This window comes from Protopterus annectens, chromosome 6.part0 (assembly GCF_019279795.1).
Source record: "Protopterus annectens isolate FY-2018-M chromosome 6.part0, PAN1.0, whole genome shotgun sequence".
NCBI lineage: Eukaryota > Metazoa > Chordata > Ceratodontiformes > Protopteridae > Protopterus > Protopterus annectens.
The window spans coordinates 1100906320-1100928715 of NC_056737.1; the positions used below are offsets into that span (position 1 = coordinate 1100906320).

At 43.8% G+C, this 22396-nt stretch overlaps 1 protein-coding gene across 1 annotated transcript in view; it reads right to left on the minus strand.

The window, feature by feature from the left end:
* The window catches only part of PPP4R3A (protein phosphatase 4 regulatory subunit 3A), a 1651308-nt gene that overhangs the window by 857594 nt on the left and 771318 nt on the right, over positions 1-22396 (minus strand). The window contains exon 10 of the mRNA XM_044074714.1: positions 13154-13312. Coding sequence (XP_043930649.1) covers positions 13154-13312 — 159 coding nt within the window. The remainder of the gene's footprint in view (positions 1-13153; positions 13313-22396) is intronic.

Genomic DNA, 22396 nt, shown 5'->3' on the forward strand with positions numbered 1-22396 from the left:
TGCTGGGGTAGCTTGAGGAAGGTACGTAGCCTTTTCCTGGAATCAGAGAATTCCTGACCCTGCCATTTAAAATGCTCCCTCATAGAGTGTAGGACTTCACCGAACGAAAAATCCTCAGGAGGTGAGGCAGAGGGAATAGATTCCTCAGCATCAGAGTCCTCATAGGCCTGGAAGGATTCTTCTTGGGTATCTGAATGCTCAGAATCCCCAGAGGCTTCATCTGAAGAGAGGTCGTCTGCCTGCTCAGTTCTGGGCCATTTCTCTGCAGGCGGCTGAGAACCTCTGTCTGGATGAGGCTGAGACCCCCTGATAAGAGAAATAAGATCTGCAGCAAGAGACATGATCTGCTTATCAGAAGAAGGGGCCTGGGCAGTAGGTTTAGGATGGGCCTAGGTCTGGCTGGCGGCCTTAGCACGTGCAAAGGCCTTGATGGACATGGATACAGGAGGCCTAGCTGCCCCACGTGCAGGAGTAACCTTGTCCACAGGAATGGTGACGGGTAGATTCAGAACTTCGGTTTCTGGAGGAAAATCAACAACCGGCACCAGTGTATACTCAGAGACCGAAGGACGTGTTAACGCTGTGTTGTCGGCCTGGAGCGGTTGAATTACCGCTTCCGAAGGGACTGAAGCACTCGTGGAGGGTTTAGGAGGAGTATCGGTGGAGGACGCGGGCTGAGGTTGTCGGTCCCGGTCCTTTCGTTTTTTGGTTGATTGAGTTGTCGGTTGTTCCGACGGCATGATATAAGCGAAAGATTCGCCGAAAAAGTCTTCGGCAAATTCTGCCCGGCGCCTGAGTGCGCTTATTAAAGCAAGCACAGGCAGCACAGGCCGAGACGTCGTTGTCTGGGCCCAGGCAAGGGAGGCAATAAGAATGGAAGTCCTTATGAGGTATTTGTTTACCACAAGACAAACAATTATTAACTTTCTCAATTTGTTCTGACATCGGTTGAGGCAAGAAAAAATGTTCCCCAACGGGGTACCTAGCTTTTAGATGACTTCGGTACTGAAAACACAGGAGCTGACCGACCGGCACTTGCGAACTGCTTCTGCTTCGGGCACCGCGCGGCAAGAAAGACTGAAGATGATGGCGTCGGCCGATGCCTTTATACTCCAGCCGTTCTGACATCACAGAGGAGGCGACGCCAGACCCAGACTTTGGAATCCGGCCGACCAAGGGCTGCCTGAGGCAGGACAACCCATATGTTAGGACTGCAGTTGCATTCTTGAAGGACATCTCCTATACCAATCTTTCCTATAAATCTGAGTATCAAATCTCCCTGTCCCATCTCTTATTATTTTCACATCCAAGAAATCAATGTTGTTATAAGAGCTATTGATGGTAAATTGAAGGAATTTGGTACTATTATTAATAAATTCATAATTTTCATCCCCTTCCCACAACAGAAATAAATCGACAAAATGCCGATAGAAAATCAACTGTCCTTTCCTCTCAAAAGCATTCAAATTACTCCTTTCCCAGCTGGCCATGACAAGGTTGGCGTAGCTATTGGCACATGAAGTGCCCATAGCTACCCCATTCCTTTGTCTATATAAAACATGTTCAAACAAGAATATATTGTTCTCTAAAATCAACTCCACAAAGAAAGAAGGCAATTCTATAAACCGGACGTCATATATAGCATCATCTGACAAATACTGTTTAAACATCTCTACACCAATATTGTTAGGAATAGTGGTGAAAAGCCACTGAAGATCTAAGGTAACCATCAAATAATTACCATTGATTTCTTTACTACTAATGAATGCATATAAATTGGTCAAACACTGTTTAGTGTCTTTGAGAATATATACATTTTTAGCTAAACTAGATTTAAGGTGCTTTTCAACATATATACTCAGTGGCTTTGTACACCATACCCTGCCGGCCGCAATCGGTCGCATAGGGGGTTGTGTAGGGTGCTTATGTACCTTTGGTAGTCCTTGTATGATTGGTACCATAGGTTCATTAACTACCAAATATCTAAACAATTCATAATCTATAATTCGACACAGCAAACATTCATAATACATTGTTTCACCTTAGTAAAATTAATCTCATCAACTTTAGGATCATTCAACCTAATATTCATAGTGTCTTTATAATAACCATAATCCATGACAACCAAGGGCCCTCCTTTGTCAGCAGGTCTTATAGATATCGAGTTAAGTAACAATGCTTCCCTTTCATGAAAGTTCAAGTTAGAAAAGATCTCTGGTTTTACATTCTTATCATACACATTAAAATTTCCTTGATACAAATCCTTTCGAAAGCTTCAACTACGGGACTATTTTTATGTATGGAAGTGCTATGTTTAGGAACCCTATTAGCATTACTATTCCCATTGCTCTCATTCCCAAAATGTAACTTGAGCATTAGGTTGTGCGTAAATGTTTTTAATTCAATATCATCATCTGCGTCGCATTCTATTCGCTGCTATAAAAGTCATACCTTTCTCCAGGCCACTTACCTAGGATGGTGTTAATAACCTGTATGAAATATTCCATATTAACATTTTTTGCCTACTGCCAGTCTCAAGTTTTATGCACCTTTAAATGTGCAATGGTTTTATTTCCATATGTAATGGAGTAACTGATTTTATTGGTTGTTTAAATGTGTGGTATTGCAGTGCGAGTGTCTTTATTTGCTGTGAAAGCACTTACCATTAAACAAAGTTCTTTTATCAATTTATTGCTGGCAGTGGTTTGGTTCATCCTTTTTATTTGCCATATTTCTGATATTTTGTTGGCTGAACCAGTAATCTGCACCACATTTTTGTTTTATTGCAATATATATCTATAGGTATCTATCTTTCCACGTACATATATATATATATGTATGTTAATAAAATCTATATCCAGCCAACAAACTCTGTATATGTTTTTATAGTTTTCTTTCCTTTACGGATGTCTATGTATGCCCATATAACAACCAAAAAATAAATAACGAGCCAAACGTCTAAGTTTCAATAAACACATAACAGAGCATTGGTCATTAAGCCCTGGAAAGCTATGGGCATTTAAAATCAATTGCCACCATAACTCTTGCTTTTCAAGTAAAAGGGGCACCTGGCCACCCATAGGGCCTCCAATCACTTCGTCGATTTACTCTAAATTTTAAATGATGCCCAGGAGTATCCCAAACATGCCTAGCCAGGGCATTATTTTCCTAGTTCTTATTAATGCTATAAATGTGTTCAGAAATCCTTTCTTTGATTTTTACGGTCGGTTTTACTAACGTAGAATCCAGGACAAAGTTGGCATTTTGCTAATAAACTACACTCCTGGAACTACAGTTTCTATTTTACTACATTCCACAGAAGAATATATCCACCAGCCTCAAGAGGAGTTATATGAGGAAGTGGGAGAATTAAGTCTCTGAAATGAGGGCCTTAGAAGGGTACAAAGTAAAAATTTCTCAAATACTAACTTCTGGAAAATAACGCTTGCCCTAGATGTATGTATGGTCAGCATCTGATGTGGGAGTACCATAATTAGACACAGGTGCTCCTACACATGACATAGCTCTCGCCAGAGTCAGCACTGGCACAGGGCAATGATCCCATGATCCCAAAGAATATGCTCCTATGAGGGCAGGTTCTACCAACAAGCCAACAACAAATAACAAATATTGAGACCTGCCCTCTGGCAATCAGTGGACCATCCTCAACCTAGGCCAGCAAATTCTAGAGATACATGGGGGGTGTCCACTGGGAAGAGCCCTTGGTGTCTTAAACCATTAGCTTGCTCCAGAGAGCCTGGGGGGGGGGGGGTCATTCCAAAGATGCAAGCCAAAAAAGAGCAAGTTCCAAACACTTGACCATGGAAGATGCAAAGTCCCAACATCCAGAGATGCATTCTCTAATCTGACTGCTTCTACTGCTGTGTACCCCTCATCAGCCTACTGTCATCAGGAGATGACAAAGCAAGCCTGCACCCTTGCCAAATGAGGACAAGCTGGCAGCACGAGGTGCAGACTTATCAGGAGGGCTGTGAATAATGCCTAGCGCTTCACTTGCTTGCTATCTGTTGCAGTGGAATGATCGCACTTAGAATGTCCTCCTTCCATGGCCAACAGTGTGCAATGGTAGATCTAACACCCACAAGGACATTTAAAGGCTTCAGATTTCTACATGAACAAGAACTTTTTAATGAAGGGAAGATCCCAAGACTTCAGATTTCTGAGGTATAAATGTTAGAGATCAAGATTCAAGTGTGCAAGTGACAAACAAGTTGAAATGACCAGTAGCCAGTAACTATACATGCTTGCCCTTCCTGGTGCTGGACTCCAGTGTGAAGTGTCAGGATGCCTTAGGAATGAAAAAAAAAAACTGCTGATCTGGGGATAAAAACAAAAATCCAAGCAGTCATCCAATACAGAAGGCCTTCAACAGTCAGATCTTTACTTACAACAGCAGTCTCTTCAAAGAAAGTTAAAAGTGTCATCAGAAACTGAGGCATTAACATAAATCAAACAAGTAATGGGGTTAAAAAAATCTGAACAGGAGTTTTATACACTGCTAAACAGCTGCGAGACCCATTGCTACACAAAACAAAATCCATTACTTCAAAGACACCAAAGGTACAGTCCTCATAGTGAAAATGTGGTGACATCAAAGTGGACTGCATCAAGCAGTGGCTGTAGGGAATACAACTCACCAAATGGGAGTCTCTGCCCACCACAAAATACTGCATTACACATGGATTTGAAATAAAATTACAAGTTCTGCTCATTTTTCACCTGACATCTCTGCATCAATCATCCAGCAGATCTCTTCCGGGTAAAGGTCAGGCTAGGTGATCCCCTCCTTTCTGTCTACTGAAGTGTGCGACTTGGCTGCCAGATATTCTTTCAAAGCTGTCCTCCATTAGGTGCAGTGTGAGCACTAGTACACATGGAGGAACATACAGTGGTCTCTCACGTCATTTAAGATCTTACTGTTAGTCTGAGTTTGTGGCACCTGCTTACAATGATTTCATGTCTCTCATTTTTAGCAAGCACTCAACCACCTGTGGCCTGGAGACACGTCCAACTAGATTTGTCAATTCTTGCATGGATGACTTGGGTCCAGTCCTAATCCTGATTTTTGCCATATCTCTTCAGGAAAAAAAAGTGCTCTCCTTGTTGATCTAAACAGGCTTCAGGTACCGCAATTGTCAAGAAGGCTGGGCTGGGCAACAATAACCTGGACAATTACAGAATACTGAATTTACCTTCGGAGTCACATTCCACCTTAGTCCTTTTTGATCTCTCCCCTGCACTTGCCATGATGCACCATGAAATCTTACTAGATCACTGGTCATATTACTGTGGCCCCTTGGGTACTGTACACCAGTGGTTTGCCTCTTACCTCAGTGAATGTCCTCAGCAGGATGTGTTGGGATTTAGTTCTTCTGCTCACAACCCTCCAATATGCGGGGCTCCATAGTGATCTATTTCCGGTCCATTACTGTTTACAGTATATATACTTCGACTCAGAGATGTACAGGTTTAAAATTCCAATCTTATGCTGATAATATGCAGCTTTCGCTGTGCTTTCATCAGGACTCTATGGTGGACCTTAATAAACTTCGCGGATAAAGAATTCACCCACAACTGGATGATTGCTAACAGCCTTGAACTCTACATCAACAAGACAATTACTATGATCACTTATGCTACATTAGTAACTCTTTGACCCCAGTGCAACAGTGACGTCATCTACAACAGGCTGGAATTTGTCTCTAACCTAATCTTGGTGCAGTAAAATATGACTGACTTGGCTTTAAGGACAAGGTTTCCCCAGTCATCAAATCTTACTGTTGTCACCGGAACATTCTACTGATTAAATTTCATTCCAAATGCTGATCTACCAAAGGTAGTGCATGTACTGGTTCTGTCATGCATGGACTATTGCAACACCCTAGAGCTGCCAGGAACAGAAATTTACCAGTTACAACTGGTACAAAACTCTGCTGCCTGGCTACCAACTGGGATGCCCAGATACCATCACATTAAGCCAGTGGTTCAGCAGTTGCACTTGCTACTATATGGGGATGCATTACTTACAAACCCGGTTTCATTTAATTTAGTCCTTCTCGAACTGGGTCCTTGTTACCTAACTGGGACTGATGGATGCGCACCCTGTATGCTTCTTCTCTTAGAATGCCTGAGATTCCCATGCCCAGGCCTGGCCTGACTTCTCTGAGGCATACTCCCTCTATGGGTACTAGAAGACCTGTATGCGGAACCTCTTGCCTATTTGGCTTAGATGAATTCTAATACTTCACAGTTTTAAGTGCTCAATCAGAACCCAGCTAAATGGCCTGTTATTTAACACCTACTTGTTTGGGGCTTGATTTTCCTCCATGTTCATCTCTCTGTTAATTTGTAATAGTATTTTAAGAACTTGCTCTTGAATTGTACTACTCCCGAACAAACCCTCACTCCTATCTATTAACATCTACATACAACAAAAAAATTTGGACACTACATCTTATAAACATTGATCTTTGCTTCACGCACCCATATGACAGGCAAAAAAAAGGAAAATGTCATTAAACAGAAGTCTAACCCTTGACAGTGCACGTGAACCTCAAAACATAACCTGAAATGTTTATACTGTGACGGTCCACTTTTCCTAAGGAAATGAAGACTGAATCCTAAAACAAAAGATACATGGAAGAATATAGCTAAAATACGTTTGTGATAAAAAGACAAACCAAATGCATAGCACAGTCCTTAAAAAGGACAAGTTACAAGCTTTTTTCCAACAATGTTGTACAGCTAAAGACTTTACTGTTTTCATCAGTTTTTTCTGTAATGTTTATACGATGTGGCCCACAGCAACATGAGCATATGAAATATCCCCCTCTTCTTTTTTCACAACTCCACCTCCCACTCGCCACTGGAAATATACAGACAGTCCATATCTGGTCACACTACTCTTTATACTGTCCTCTAAAGTGCATATGCTCAAAAACTGCAGCTCCTTCAATAAACACCACTACTATCTTGCCATTTCAAAGCTTCTTCTGCACGTTCTCAGTCATTCTGATACCCCTACAACTTTGTAAGGTCTCCAGGACTGTAAAAATTATCTTTCATGGGGCGCCGTCCAGTGCCTGACAGAGAAATAAATGGCATCTCCACCTACCAACTCTGCCTCACAGAGGAACAAGTGGCATTCCCACCTACCAACACTGCCCGACATATAGGAACAAGTGGCAGTCCCACCTGCCAACAGTGCCTCACAGAAAGGAACCTCAATAATGCCTCACAGACAGGAACAAGTGGCACTCCCACCTACCAACATTGCCCGCTATATAGGAACAAGTGGCATTCCCGCCTTCCAACACTGCCTCACAGAGAGGACCAAGTGGCATTCCCACCTATCAACACTGCCTCACAGAGAAGACCAAGTGGCATTCCCACTTACCAACACTGCCTCACAGAGAGGACCAAGTGGCATTCTCACCTAACACTGCCTCATAGAGAGGAAGTGGCACTCCCACCGACCAACACTGCCTCACAGAGAGGAAAGTACAGTTGTGTACACTTACCCATAAATGTAGACGTTCAAGTGTATTCACTGTTGCAGTCATCACATCTGGGTTATCCCTGCCAGGGTAGTCCTCGGCTGGCCCAAATAACAGAGGCTAAGTATTTCTGCATCAGTTGCTGTCGCTTCAGGACTGACGTCAGGTCGTTAATAGTATAAAATAAGGCAGCCGACACCATTACATCACTTTTTTTGCCCTAACCTGTCAGGAGCCCCCAAGTAAGAAACAAGTTCTGGTGGAAGAACCCCACCAGTAGAAAGTAAATACCATTATGTCCTTGTAAAGAAAGAGAAGAAAAAAGGGGGATGGAGGGAGGGAAACCAGGAATGCAACAGTGAATACACTCATACATCTACATTTATGGTAAGTGTACACAACTGTACTATGTTCTTCGTGTTTTACTGTTGCAGTCGTCACATTTAGGTTGATTCCCAAAGCTAAGGAAATGGGTGGAGGCAGTCAAGGAAACTAGGGGCTGGCTAGGATGCCCTGCAAGACTGCAGTCGCAAAGTCTGCCCTGGATTTGGAGAAGAGAGGCAGGTGATAATATTTCGTAACAGTGTGAATAGATGTCCAGGTGGCAGCCTCCAGGATGTCCCTGGTGGGGACTCCGCTGAGGAAAGCTGCAGAGGTGGAGGCTGCTCTGGTGGAGAGAGTCCTAACCCCCATGAGGGGAGGCTTTCCATGTTGTTTGTAGCAGAAATGGATGCAGTGTGCTTTCCATTTGAAAATGGATTGCTTGGAGATGGCTTTGCCTTCTGCCCCTGTAGCAAAGTTAACCAGCAATTGATCAGACTTTCTGAAGGATTTTGTCCTGTCTATATAGAATCTGAGCTGTCTGTGCACATCTAGAGAGTGCAGGATCCTTTCCCCCTTGTTCTGGGGTTTAAGAAAAAAAGGTGGTCAAATGAATGGATTGGTTGAGAGCCACACTGGACACCACCTTGGGCATGAAGGATGGGTTAGTCCTGAGGGATACCCTGTCAGCATGGAAGATGATGACTGGTTCCACAGCCATGAGTGCTTGCAGCTCGGAGACTCTTCTGGCTGACGTGATGGCCAGAAGGAAAGCGGTCTTCCAGGAAATAAAGTTTAGCTCTGCAGAAGAAGATGGTTTGAAGGGGGCAGGGTGAGCTTGTCCAACACAAAGTTAAGGTCCCAAGCTGGGGCTGGTGCTCTCCTGGGTGGCGTCAAGTTACTAGCCCCTCTTAGGAACTGTTTTGATCAAGGGGTGTGAGAAAAAGGGCTGCTCAGTGGGAAAATGAGCAGATATAGCAGTGGCATGAATTTTAATAGAGGAAAAAGTGAAGTCACTGTGTAGTAGGTCAGCTAAGTAATCCAGGATAAGAGGGAGGAAGGGAGGGATGTGCCGTATTGGCTCACTAAGACTGAATCCAGGTGCAGAACCTTTTCCATTTTGTCAGCATAAGACTTTCTAATGCTAGGGCATCTGGCCTCATGTATAATATATAGAACATGTTTACTGAAGTTGGCAGATTGATTGGGGGGGGTTAGGGAATAAGTCAAGCAGCCAAATTGAGTGACTGCAATTGGGGATGCATGAATTTCCCTTCCCTCTGGGTCAGGAGGTTTGGAGGAAGATGCCATGGTGGCAGTGTGGAAAGGCTGCACAGCAATGGGTACCAGTGCTGGCAAGGCCAGTCTGGAGCTATAAGAATTGTCCTTGGGTTTTCCTCCTTTATTTCAAGCAGTACCCTGGGGATGAGAGGTAGTAGAGGAAAGGCACAGACCGATAGACTGACACAGGGGAAGGACAGGGCATCCACTTTCCAAGCCATGCAGTGATGCTCCCTGGTGCAGAATTTGCTGAGCTGATGGCTGATGTGGGAGGCAAAGAGGTCGACCTTCGGGGTGCCCCATTTCTGAGTTATTAGGGTGAAGGCTCTTCTGTTGAGCTGCCACTTGTGTGGGTCCAGAAGATTTCTGCTTAATTGGTCTGCCAGAGAGTTGAAAGAACCTGGTAGGAATTGTGCTAACAGGTGCAGTTGCATGGCAGAGGCTGTGTGCCTAAGGGTCATGGCCAGCAGAGGCCCTAGGGAGAGAAGGAGCTTGAAAGCTATCAAGGTGTGCTGGACAGCCATCATCTCTTTTTGGTTGATGTACAGAGGGATTTGCTGTGGGCTCCTTTGGCCCTGTATGCACCTGCTGTCCAGGTGTGCACCCCAGGCAGTCTGATGCATCTGTGGTGAGGGTCTGGGCAGTGGGGGGTGGTGAGAAAGGTAGTCCCTTGTTGTGGGAACATGCTGTTGCCCACCAAAGAAAATCTTTTCTGAGGCAAGTAATTATAGGTACAGGAGTCTCCAGGTCTCAAAAGTGCTGACACCAAAGTTTTTTTTAGGTACCAGTGAAGTTTCCTCGTATGCAGTCTGGCATATGGAATGAGTAGTATGCAAGATGCCATGAACCCCAGAGCTTGCAGGATCTTCCTTGCAGATAACTGGGATCTGGTGGCTAATTGAGAGAAGTATGCGGTCAGGAAATTTTGCTTTTCTGGTGTAAGGAATGCCATCTGGGATGCTGTGTCCAGGCTTGCTCCCAGGAAGATAATCCTTTGGGTGGGCACCTGCTTGGCTTTCTTTTCATTGATTGAGTACCCTACGGAGGTTAGTAGGGACTTTACAAAAGCCAGGTGCTTGAGCAGCTTTTTCTGGCTGTCTGCCTGAATAAGGCAGTCGTCTAAGTATGAGTAAATCTGGATATTCCTTTGTCTGCAGAAGGCAATGGCTGGAGCCATTTTGTGAAAACTCTGGGAGCAGTAGATAAACCAAAAGGAAATGCAGAGAACCGAAAGTTCTGAGATCCTGCCCTGAAACAGAGATATTTCCCGTATGATTCCCTGATAGGGATATGGAGGTAGGCCTCTTTTAGATCTAGGATGCTAGCCAAGCATCCTTGGGAGAGCATAGGTAGCAGCTGCTGGAGGGTGAGCATTTTGAATTCACCAGAAAGGTGTTTAGAATGGATAGATGGAGGATGGGGAGCCATGTGCCCTCTTTTCTGAGTACCAGAAAAAGTCTGGAGTAGAAACCTTGGCCTCTATTCTGCAGGAACATGCTCAAACTGCCCTCAAAGACAGCTGGGAAAAGACTTGCCTTTGCGCCTCTGCCCACTGGTTTGGAGGTAGATCTGGGAACCCTTTGGGGGCAGAGGGAGGGGGGCGGGTGTCAGGGACACAATGAACTCAGTGTGAAAAGACTACACAACATCAATGACAGGGACACACTAAACTCAGGCTACTCTTGGGCCATTCTTGTCTAGCTTTTATTGTTCAGAAATACAAGCAATAAGTAGTGCTATCTGCACTTCAAAATGCAGCGGCACACATCTCCAAAGCTAAAATCTAAAATATAAGCTATATCAAAGTAGAGCAGACCTCAGGTTAAGCAGTCAAATTCACAGCTGACCAAGGAGGCATTGAGAGATCAACCTTCAGCAATCCTAAGGGGCACCTATATAGGTAACTGTGAGGAAAAAAACACTTTTAGATCAAATGGAAAAGGAGCACTACTCACCCTGACATTAACAGGAAATGAGGCCTGGGGCCACATTTGTTGCACAGACAAAACGGCCAGTAACATTTTGTTACAATTAACGTCTATGGTAATGCAATACTCAAGACCTGATTGCTCCCACTAAGTGGAGTCTAGGAGGCCTGCAATTGTGTTTCAGGAGCTATTGAAACAATACCACTGGGTCTAGTCCTGCAAGGTGAAGGGAGTGGGTTCTTAAAACAGAAAACACAGAGTGGTGGTGCAGACTCAGATGCAGCTTCCAGTGTGGTAAAGGCGGCATCATCTGTGATAGGGCAGGCTTCTTTCTGGGATAAGACTGCTTGTGTGGCTTAAAGCAAGTGCACAGCTTCACAGGTTGTTGTGAAATCTGCTTCTGCTAAACAATTTTACATATCTATATGGTAGGGAAAAGTTCACACGTTTATTACTTTTTTTTCTTTAATTCTTTGCTCTTTTTCCATGTGATGAAAAAGCAAAAGATTCTACCATGGAAAAAAGCTGCAATGAATAACCACAATCTAAAGCAGAAGACCAACACATAAAACTTGGAAATCAGAGAATGCACAGAAAGAAAAAAAAAGAAAAATTGTTAGGCTATAATGGAAGTTGGAAATGGCTTGAGGTCGACAGACACAGTAAGGACAGGCAGCAGAAGTCCGCAAAATGAAAGAAAGACTACTTCAATGACACATGCCCTAAAATAAAGCAAAAAAGAGTTTCATAGAGAAATAAGTGGCAGAAGTAATTCAACAGGAATATAGGCCAAGGCCTTTTCTAGCCAGCAAGGTGACTCTGAAGTGTAACTGAAGAAATGCAGAAAGGGTCCTATGCAGCACAGCACAGTGGATAAAACGGGAATGACTTGCTATCCTTAAGAAAGTTTCATCAGGCAGACCTACGTCTGGTGGTAAATAGAATGGAACTCCCATTTCAGATCTGAACACAGTGGACTCCAAATAGTCAAACCACATCAATAAAATCTGGGGAAAAATAAGTGGGTTGCTTATGCTGGGTAGAAATATAGCTGATAACAGCAGAATTCTGGAGAAAGTATGCAAGACTCTCTTTCTAACATGGTCCATAACTGTGTAACAAAATTACAACTATTAATGGAGTACAAAAATAAGACCATTACTACAACCTAAATATCAGACAGACTGGATTTCTGGCTATGTGGGAGCTAGCAAGTGTGGAGTCGGATGGGGAACCACTGAAGGCTGTTCAGGGGGGAGGGGGTAAGCTCTTGCACATACTGGCCTCCAGCAGAGCCTGAAGCTGTCTGTAGCCAAGCAAAAGGGCAAACTATACACGTGGTGTGCGCTAAGTAATGGGCAAACTATACACGTGGTGTGCGCTAAGTAATGGGCAAACTATACACGTGGTGTGCGCTAAGTAATGGGCAAACTATACACGTGGCATGTGCTAAGTAATGGGCAAACTATACACGTGGTGTGCACTGCATAATGGGCTGGAAGCCAACAAGAGAGTCAATGTTCAGAAATGCAGAGTCAGACCAGCAAAGGGTGGGGTTAATATTTACAAATAAAAAGGCCCTCACTCACATTAGTGCGGTAAAGCCACAGAGTAGTTTCCCTGCCTGATGACAATTACGGTTTACTCTTACAAGCTGGAAACTCTGGTCTGTGTTAGGATGATGCAAGACCCCCCAGGATGGTAGCACGGGGTGGCAGAAGGGCAGAACTTAAGACTCATAAGGAATGGACAAAGTTACGGTAAAAAGGCAAGACAATCCCCAGGAGGTACGCAGAAATTATAACTATTCAAAAGTAAAACACAAGTCATTATAACAGTTTAAATTAGAATTTCAAAAGCAGTCACATTCCTTACACTTCTTTCTAAAAGACTTTTAAATAAGGACATGCTACTCTGATCTCAAAGGAAAACTAGACCCATGAGAAAAATAAGGGATCTATAATATTCTCTCGTATAACTGTACAGGATTAGCAGCAACAAAATTAACTATATTCTTCAATGGAGAAGCAACACCATTTAATCAACTTTAGATACACCTGAAAACCTGAGGAGTTCATTAAAGATTTCTTCCAGGACAAGACTTACATAAAGCCAAGAATGCATGTTTTGAAGACATAAGCACTAACACCCTCCGAAGGATGTCTTTGTTGATGATGTAGTTCTTGATGTGGTACGTGTGATGTTCCACACAGAATGTCAACAATTCCAATATTAATGCTAGAAGCTGTGCTGTCTGAAAGTCATCTGAAAAAAATAAAGCATACACAAGTCAAATCTAACTACAGATTTCAATAGCAGTACTCAAACTATCAAGACAATAACATTATACTGATCAGTGCGAACTATTCAAATTAAACAGTTTGATAAATCCATGTGCTTTTAAACTAGCATACCCAATATTCTGTTAAATTTGGTTACTTTTTATACAAAGCATCAAAGCATGCATGTGACCATCAGCCCACTTTGCCATTAACTTCTAACATAACCAACACAGTAGGACACAGCCCTTCAGACTGCTCACACTCAGTTTTGTTAATCTGTCTCCCTTGGCAGCAGAGGTTACTCCAAAAATGTCAGCTTCATGCAAGTCTTAGCACACCAGGCACCAAAAACAGATCAACTAGCAACTATAGTAGTGAAAACACATTACACTACAATCTATTATGGAAAAGATGCTTTTCAGAAATTACTACTACAACATAAATTACAGTCAATGGGTAAAACATGCACATGAAAAATTCATACGGGTTCTGTAGTTTACATGTGGATCCATGTTCAGATTAATACACTGGCAAACAATAATTTGCAACTGACTGCCCTTGAATTACCCACTGTTATTGGTAGTTTTGCTGTTTGTATGTAAAAGCCTCCATCTCCAAAATGGTCTAACATTTCTTTGGAATGTTACAGATGCAACTGCCTACAACAAACCTTTAGAATGGGCTAGAAGCAGGTGGACATTAAACTGATTTGCTGACTATTTACAACTGTGCACCACAGCATGTGGTTCGCAAACAGCCAAGCAGCATTTCTATCCAAAGTAAATGTCTGCAGATTCTTTTTCTTTAGGAAAAAACAGTTTTAAAAAAAGAATTTTCCTTAAACTGATGCCACTGAGTATAAACAATGAACTCTAACCTTGGTGACATCAGGGTAAGAAAAATGCGTTTTGCACCTATAAACATTAATGGGCACATTACTACACATGCGTGAAGGTGCCACATTAAAGTCTATGGATGCACTGTACATTAACCTAAGGTGATATCAACACAGCCTATAGTAAATTTATGTGGGCTGTGCTTTAATAAAACGTTTTAAAAAGGCTCAAAAATGTCAGGATGGACAAATTGGAAAGCACATCACAGCACTTGGCTCATCAAATGCTGTGATGGATATACAAATGTCGGCAAATCACTTTACATTTAAAAAAAAATCAAAACATGGTTTTTTATGCCTTAACACAAAATAAAATTAACAGCTTTGTATATAACATTTTTATTTTTAAGCTGGAATCACTCCATTACATGTTTTTGACTGGTTTTCCTTAATTTGAACAGCGCAGAAACCTGCATGTTTTCTACTGATTAACAGATGCTGTAAACTCTCCATGGTACACTCTGTCCACTGTTTCAACATAGTCTTATGAAGTTTTCAGAAAGACTTCTGGAATAGCTCCACTTCTACCATGTTTTGCCTAACCTAACAGATTATAAGGAAAGCATACAAGAGGAACCTCAAACATCTGCATGGCTGTCAGAATAAGTACAATGTGCTTATCTTATTGCAAAACATAAAATGGCAGAAAACATCACTTCAGAGAAAACTTTTTTAATTCAAATTTCATTACAACACACAAATGGTAGGATTCAAATATATTCAGAGTATGTCAATCTGAAAAAAAAATGAATGAGGTACATGTTTGCAGCAAACATGTGGGCAAAATCAGAGCATGCAGCACTGATGAGCAATAAAAGGACTACATCTCTAATCACGTGAAAATTTATAGCACATTTCAAAGAATGATGTCGTGACCACAGGCATTCAAAAAAAAAAAAAAAAAAAAAAAAAAACAATCTGATGATTCCAGGTTTACAGAAAAATGTAATTTCAAGTAATGCACTTTAATACATGCAGATCGGGGTGTACGCGGTGCATCTTTAGGGAGCATATCAAGGACTGAGTGTGTGCATATAAATACCAGCCATGCCCTGCCGGAGTGAGCTTTAACAGTACCTTGCAGGGATTTCCCATGGTATTTGTAGCAGAATGTGATAGCTTTGGAAATCCAGGTTGAAATAGTTTGTTTGGTTTCTGCCTTCCCTAGGGCCCTGGGGTGGAAGGAGACAAACAGTTGATCAGCCTGTCTGATGGGCATGGTTTTGTGCAGATAAAATCAGAGTTGCCTGTGCACATGCAGGGAATGAAGTACTCTCTTCACTGTCTTCCTGTAGGTTAGGGAAGAAGGTTGATAGGTGGATGGTCTGATTTAGGGAAAGGTCATTCTCCACCTTGGGCATGAAGGAAGAGTTAGATGTAAGAGTAACCCTGTCGATGTGGAATACCAGGAAAGGTGGGATATCCACGAGAGCTTGTAGCTCCGACACTCTTCTGGCTGAGGTCAAGGCCACAAGTAGTGAAGTTTTCCATGTACAGTGTCTTAGGGAAACTTTGTCCGCTGGCTCGAATGGAGGAAGTGCAAGCTTTTCCAAAACAGGTCTCATGGGGGTCTCAGGTGAAGGACACCTTTAAGGAATAACTTAGCTGGTAGACGAAGCGAGGGGGGTGGGTCCAGAGGAAGACATGCTGAAATGGCAGACAAGTGGGCTTTAATGGATGAGTAGGCCAATTCTGTCAGCAGTAGTACACACAGGTAGAGGGGTGTGGTTGCAAGCGAGTCCAACTGTCTTTTGAGACACCATATAGAAAATCTCTTCCACTGTGATGGGTAGGATTTTCTTGTGTTTGGTTTCCTGGCCTCCTGCAGGACAGTGAGCACATCCTCATTGTAAAGGTGACTGAAAGGGATCTGAATCCTATCAGCCACAGTGTCAGGTGCAGCAAATGCCACTGTGGGTGTATTTGAGATCCCTTGTGCTGTGTGAGACGGTCCAATCTAAGGGGTAACTAGTGGTGATGCCCTTGGCCAGCTGTAAGAGTAGGGGGAACCAACTGCTTCTTGGCCAACAGGGAGTCACCAAAAAGATTTTTGGCCTGGCCTGCTGAATCTTCAGCAGGACCTTCTGTACGAGTGGGCAGGGGGGAAATGCATAGAGAAACTTCCCCTTCCAAGAGAATGAGAAGGCATCTGTTACCACTGCCTGCGGGTGTGGGAGTCTAGTACAGAAGAAAGGAAGTTGCCTATTGATGGAGGAGGCAAACATCTATTTGAGGTGAACCAGGTCCAGGAAGGCATCCATGTGAAGCATCCATTTGTGGCCCTTTGTTGTGGATCTGCTGAGGGAGTCTGCCTGGGAGTTCTGTTGTGAAGGAATGTAAACAGACTGCAGGACAACTCCCTGGGAGGTGGCCAGTTTCAGCACCAAGAGAGCTAGTCTCAAAGCAAGTAAGATTTGGTCCTCCCCTGTTTGTTGAGATACCACAGCACTGTGGTATTGTCTGTAAAGATCTTTAGTGGCCCTTGTTGCAGATTGGATTGGAAGGCTCGCAGGGCCAGGAGTATTGCCCTCATCTTTTGGACACTGATGTGTTCTTTTGTGTGTGGCCCTGGCCACAGCCCCTGCACTTTGATGGCCCAGAGTTGCTCCCCAACCCAAATCTGAGGCGTGTGTTCATGATCTGTTGGGGTTGAGGTGGTTGAAGGGGGAAGAACTGGATTGAGGTTTACTTGCTTCAGCCACCACTGGATTTCTAGTCTGAGGCAGGGTAAGAAGGGAACCCTGTACTCCAAGGGGTGGGAGTGCTGGATCCAGACTGATCTTCAGTACCATTGCAACTTCCTCATATGGAATCTTGCTAATGGTAACATGGAGATAGTGGCTGCCATGTAGCCCAGGAGTCTGAGATACTGCCTTGCTGTCAATTCTGTTGTCTGTAGGACCAGAAACAGGTGTTCGGTTAAGCTTTCCACCTTTTGGGGGGCTAGGCTTTCATGTCTGTGTGAATCCTGCACCCCAGGAAGACAATGTCTTGGGAAGGTTCCAGGTGGGATTTTGGGAAGCTGATCTGAAATCCTAGGGATTGTAGAAGATTAATGGCAGGTTGTATGCATTGCAGGAGGGTCTCCTTGCAATCTGTCTGTACGAGCAGGTCATCCAGATAAGGAAATACTGGGATTTTTTCATCCTACAAAAGGCAATAACTGGGGCCAGACATTTGATGATTACACTGAGTGCCATAGAAAGCCCAAACGGCAATACAGAGAACAAAGTAAGAAGGGCCCACAGAGAACCTCAGGTATTTCCTGAAATTGGGCCTTATGGGGATGTGAAGGTAGGCATCCTTTATATCTAGGGTGGCCATGAACCCTTGGAGAAGGGGTGGAAAAAGGGTTGGTAAGGTCAACATCCTGAAAGAAGGAACCTGAAGAAAGAGGTTGAGTAGAGAGCAGTCCAGAATTGGTCTCCAAGGACAGTCTTTTCTTGGCACTAGGAAAATTCTGTAGTAGAAATCTCTTCCTTTTGCAGCCAGTGGTACTGTTTCGATGGTGCCTTGCTCCATCAGAATTTCTAGAACAGGCTGCAATAGGTGCAGCTGTTGTTTTGCAGGTTGTGGGATACCCCTGCGCTTTGGAGGCATAAGCCAGGTAATAAAATACCAGTTTTGTATTATTGAAATGATCCATTTGTCTAAGGTGATGGATGTACACACTGGAAGAAAGAGAGTGAGACACACCGACAGAAGGAGAGGGTGGGGGGTTTTAAAGTTGGCAGGTAGTCAGACACTACCTGCCCTCTCTTGAAAAGGCTGCCTCTGGCTAGAGGAGAGAAGCTCTGGCAAGTGTGGGTTGCTTCCTAGTTGTTTTCCTTGGCCTTGTGGGAGCAGCAGGATGAGTGCTTTCTAATAAATTGTGTTTTTGCTGGATAATTCCTCTGGAACTTTAGAATAGGGGAGACCAGTGGGTGTTTTACATCCTGCATCTCTTTTCCCTTCTGCTGCAGTGATGACTTACATAAATCAACCACATCTGTACCAGAAAGAGCTGTACTGTCCAGAGGGGCATCAACCAGCTTTGCCCTAAAGTCATCTGGTAGGGGCTGGAGGTGTAGCCAGGAATACCTTCTCAAAGCAGCTGCTGATGCTGCTGACCTGGCTGAGGCCTCAGCAGCATCATAACTGAACTTTATGTAGTGCCTGGTAACCTGGGAGGTGAGAGTAAGAAGGGAAGACAGTGAAGCTTTGGCAGCAAAATCTGGGGAATCTGACAATTCCCTTAGAGACTTTCTCCAAAAGGGATAAGGCATATTTAGCTGTGTGTGTCTGGTAGTTAGTAGCCCTGAAGGCCAGAGAAGCAGAAGTGTAAATTGTCTTACACAGACGTTCCATGGTTTTGCTGTCTTTGTCAGCAGGAAGAATGGTGGTGGTAGGTAATAGTTTAGAGGCCTTATCTGTGGAGATGGAAATGGTGGCAGGGTCTTCTGGAGGACACTTAAGAAACTTAGCAGCCTCAGGGACTGTATAAAATCTATCAGGTCTGCGTGGAGCAGGGGGTTGTGAGTCAGGGTTCAAGGATGCTGAAGAGAAGGCATCCAGGAAGGCAGGCAGAATAGGAGGAACAGCAGTAGGAGTTGGGGAATTCATCTGAATGAGGTCATAATACCTTTTTTGAACCCCAGTCATTTCAGATGATTCCCACTTACAATGTTCCTTCATCTTGCTAATAGTCTCTCCTAGGTCAAATCCTCAGCTGGGGAGTCAGGATTAATGGATTCTTCCTCTGGGGAGGCATACCCAAAGGGAGAAGAAAGCTGAGAAGTGTAAGAGAGTGATTCTTCAGATGAAGAATCAGAAAATTACTCTTCTTCACTCAGAGAGGGGGTCTGATGTTTGAGGCCTTGGGCTCAGTACAGGAGGAGGGAATGGTCAAAGTCCCTGTAGTGGCAGACCATAAGGCCATGAAAGCATTAAACTCTGGGTGGAAGCCTGCCAAGTCAGGCATGCTTTCAGTAGTAGGTGAAATGTGTTTTCTTTTTTCCTTCCTTTTGAGAGGCCTGGCAGGCTTCTGAAGGGAGGAAGGCCTGGATTCAGGCGACTGCAAGGAACCAGAGGGATCCGAAGGACCTACCAAAATCACTGGTTCTCCCAGCGTCAGAAACAGATGCCAGAAAAGCCTTTACAGATGTGCCCTCCATGCAGGATTGTGCAGCTTCTGTGGAGATACCCACTGTATCAGAGGCGGCAGAGTCCAAATCCTCAACCAGGCTGACATTGGCCACAGGCTGAGTGTCAGACGCAAGAGGCACAGCAGCAGTACTAGGCCTGACAGTCTTGGCTTTCTTTTTTGGCAGTTCAGCAGGTACGTCGGCAGAACCCTCCATACCCAAGGCTAATTGTTTTAAAAGTTGATTTTAAAGATAAAGGTTGAGCGTGTGCAGAAGGCTGTGCAAAGTGTTGGGCACAAATGCCTAGCAAATGGAGCAGGCCTTGTAGTCGTGCGACAGACCTAAAAAAAAAAAAAAAAAAAAAAGACACTGATCATAGGCATCCTAGTGGGGTATCTGATGGATGCACTTACACTTGCCCTTTCTGGATGACATGGACAGGCATTAAGATAAAGAAAATGACTGAAAAATGTCCCCAACGGGGCACTTATCTGATTTCTTCGAGATCCGATGGCTGGGAAGTAAGGAAAGTCTGACATTCGACTGGCAGCCGAGAAGTTCTGAGGGCTGGAACATGCAGACGTCACTTTTATGGCCCACATTCCACTAGCTACGTCAGACACCCCATGCAACATACAGTGATTGAAAAAGTACAGTTTTGTACCTACCATAAATGTAGATGTTCGAAGATCCACATTGCTGCAGTCCTTACATATGGGTAGTCCGCTGTCCTCGGTCGGCCCGAATACCAAAGTATTAGGCTGACGTCGGTCAAGGCACTTAAAACTGACATCAGGACGTCAGGGTACAAATGCGCATGACCGACGTCATATCCTCAGTCTTTTCTTGCCCCAGATGTCAGAAGGCCCTAAAAAGAAAGGCCAAAGCCAAAAAACAGCAAAAAACAACCAACCACCCCTGCACTAATCATATTTACAATATTCACAATATTCACAACCCAAACCACACAACCACCTCCAACTACAGAGGGGAAGGAGGGAGGGTAATTTGGACTGCAGCAATGTGGATCTTCGAACATCTACATTTATGGTAGGTACAAAACTGTACTATGTTCTTCATCTCACATTGCTGCAGTCCTTACATATGGGTAGAATCCCAAAGCAGAGGTAAGGGAGGATGGCAAAACTATAAAGCATTAGGAGCTGCCAGAATGCCCTGTAAAATTGCAGTGGCAAAACCAGCCCTAGATTTAGAGTAAAGTGGAAGGTGGTAATGTTTAGAGAAAGTATCCACTGAACTCCAAGTAGCTGCCTCCAAAATATCTTTAGTAGCCACCCCCCTTAAAAAAGCTGTAGAAGTGGCAGTAGCCCTAGTGGAATGAGGCCTAATCCCAGCTGGAATCTCCTTACCATGATGGGAATAACAGAAAGCGATACAAAAACCAATCCACTTAGAAATAGTCTGCTTTGAAACAGGTTTGCCCTGAGAACCCAAAGCAAATGAAACAAACAACTGCTGAGACTGCCTGAACCCTTTAGTTCTGCTCAAATAATATCGCAACTGTCTGTGTATATCCAAAGTGTGCAAAATCTTTTCCCCTTTATTTTGGGGGTTTGCATAAAAAGTAGGCAAATGAATAGTTTGGTTTAAAGCCACACTAGAAACCACTTTAGGCATAAAGGAAGGATTAGTACGCAAAGATACCCTGTCCTTGTGGAAAATTAGGAAAGGCTCAACCGCCATAAGGGCCTGTAATTCAGAAACCCTTCTCGCAGAGGTAATGGCCAACAAAAAAGCAGTCTTCCATGATAAATTATTTCAACTCGGCAGTCGCTGCAGGCTCAAAAGGTTGTAGAGTGAGTTTCTCCAACACAAAATTGAGATCCCAAGCAGGAGTAGGAGCTCTACGTGGGGTCTTATATTCTTTGCCCTCTAAGGAATTGCTTAAACAAAGGATGAGAAAATAATGGTGGGTCACAGTCATAGTGAGCAGAAATTGCTGCAGCATGAACCTTAATAGAGGAGAAGGACAAACCTTTGTCCAATAACTCAGTAAGGTATTGAAGAGCAACACTTAAATTAGGTTTAGAAACATCAAAGTCCTTTGCTGTCCTCCAAATTAAAAATCTCCTCCATTTATCAGCGTAAACTTTCCTTGTACTAGGCCTCCTGGCCTCCAAAATAACATTCAAAACTTGTTGCGGAAGTTGAGACCCTCCAGAGTTTAAAACAGAATATGCCAGGCTGTTAGATGTAGAGAGTGAAGTTTGACATTGAGTAAATGACTGTTCTCCTGAGACAGCAGGTGTGGAATCGAAGGCAAAGGCCATGGAGGCTCCCGTACCAGACTTCTCAGTAATGGGTACCAGTGCTGTCGAGGCCAATCCAGAGCTAGTAAAATCATGGTTGGCTTGTCCTGTCTGACCTTCAGGAGTACCTTTGGGAGGAGAGGCAGTGGTGGAAAGGCATACACATGAAGATTGCTCCAACTGAATGAGAGAGCATCCACTTTCCAAGCTGTGGGATGAAACCTTTTTGTGCAAAACTTTGGCAGCTGGTAATTTAGAGGAGAAGCGAACAGATCTATGTCTGGAGTTCCCCATAACACTGTCAGTTTTTGAAATACATGAGGATCCAATTTCCACTCGTGGGGATCCATAATGTCTGCTCAACACATCTGCTAAGGAGTTCTGTGCTCCTGGCAGAAACCTTGCCTGAAGATTCAGCTGTAAACTGAGAGCAGTCTCCCACAAAATCATTGCTTGTCTGCATAGAGGATAAGAATGTGTCCCCCCTTGCTTGTTTATGTACCACATGACAGTTGTGTTGTCTGAATCAACACCTGCCCTGGAAGAAGCAAATCCTTGAAAGCTATCAATGCAAATTGGACTGCTAACATCTCCTTCAAGTTGATATGTAAATGTTGAAGTCTGGCAGGCCACGTGTCTTGTATCCACTTTCCATTCAGATGAGCTCCCCAAGCTTTGTCTGAGGCATCTGTCGTTAGAATCTGACTCGCCTCTGGTCGGGTCACAGAGAGTCCCTTGTTTAGGTGACATTCCTGAGCCCACCACAAAAATTCCTTTTG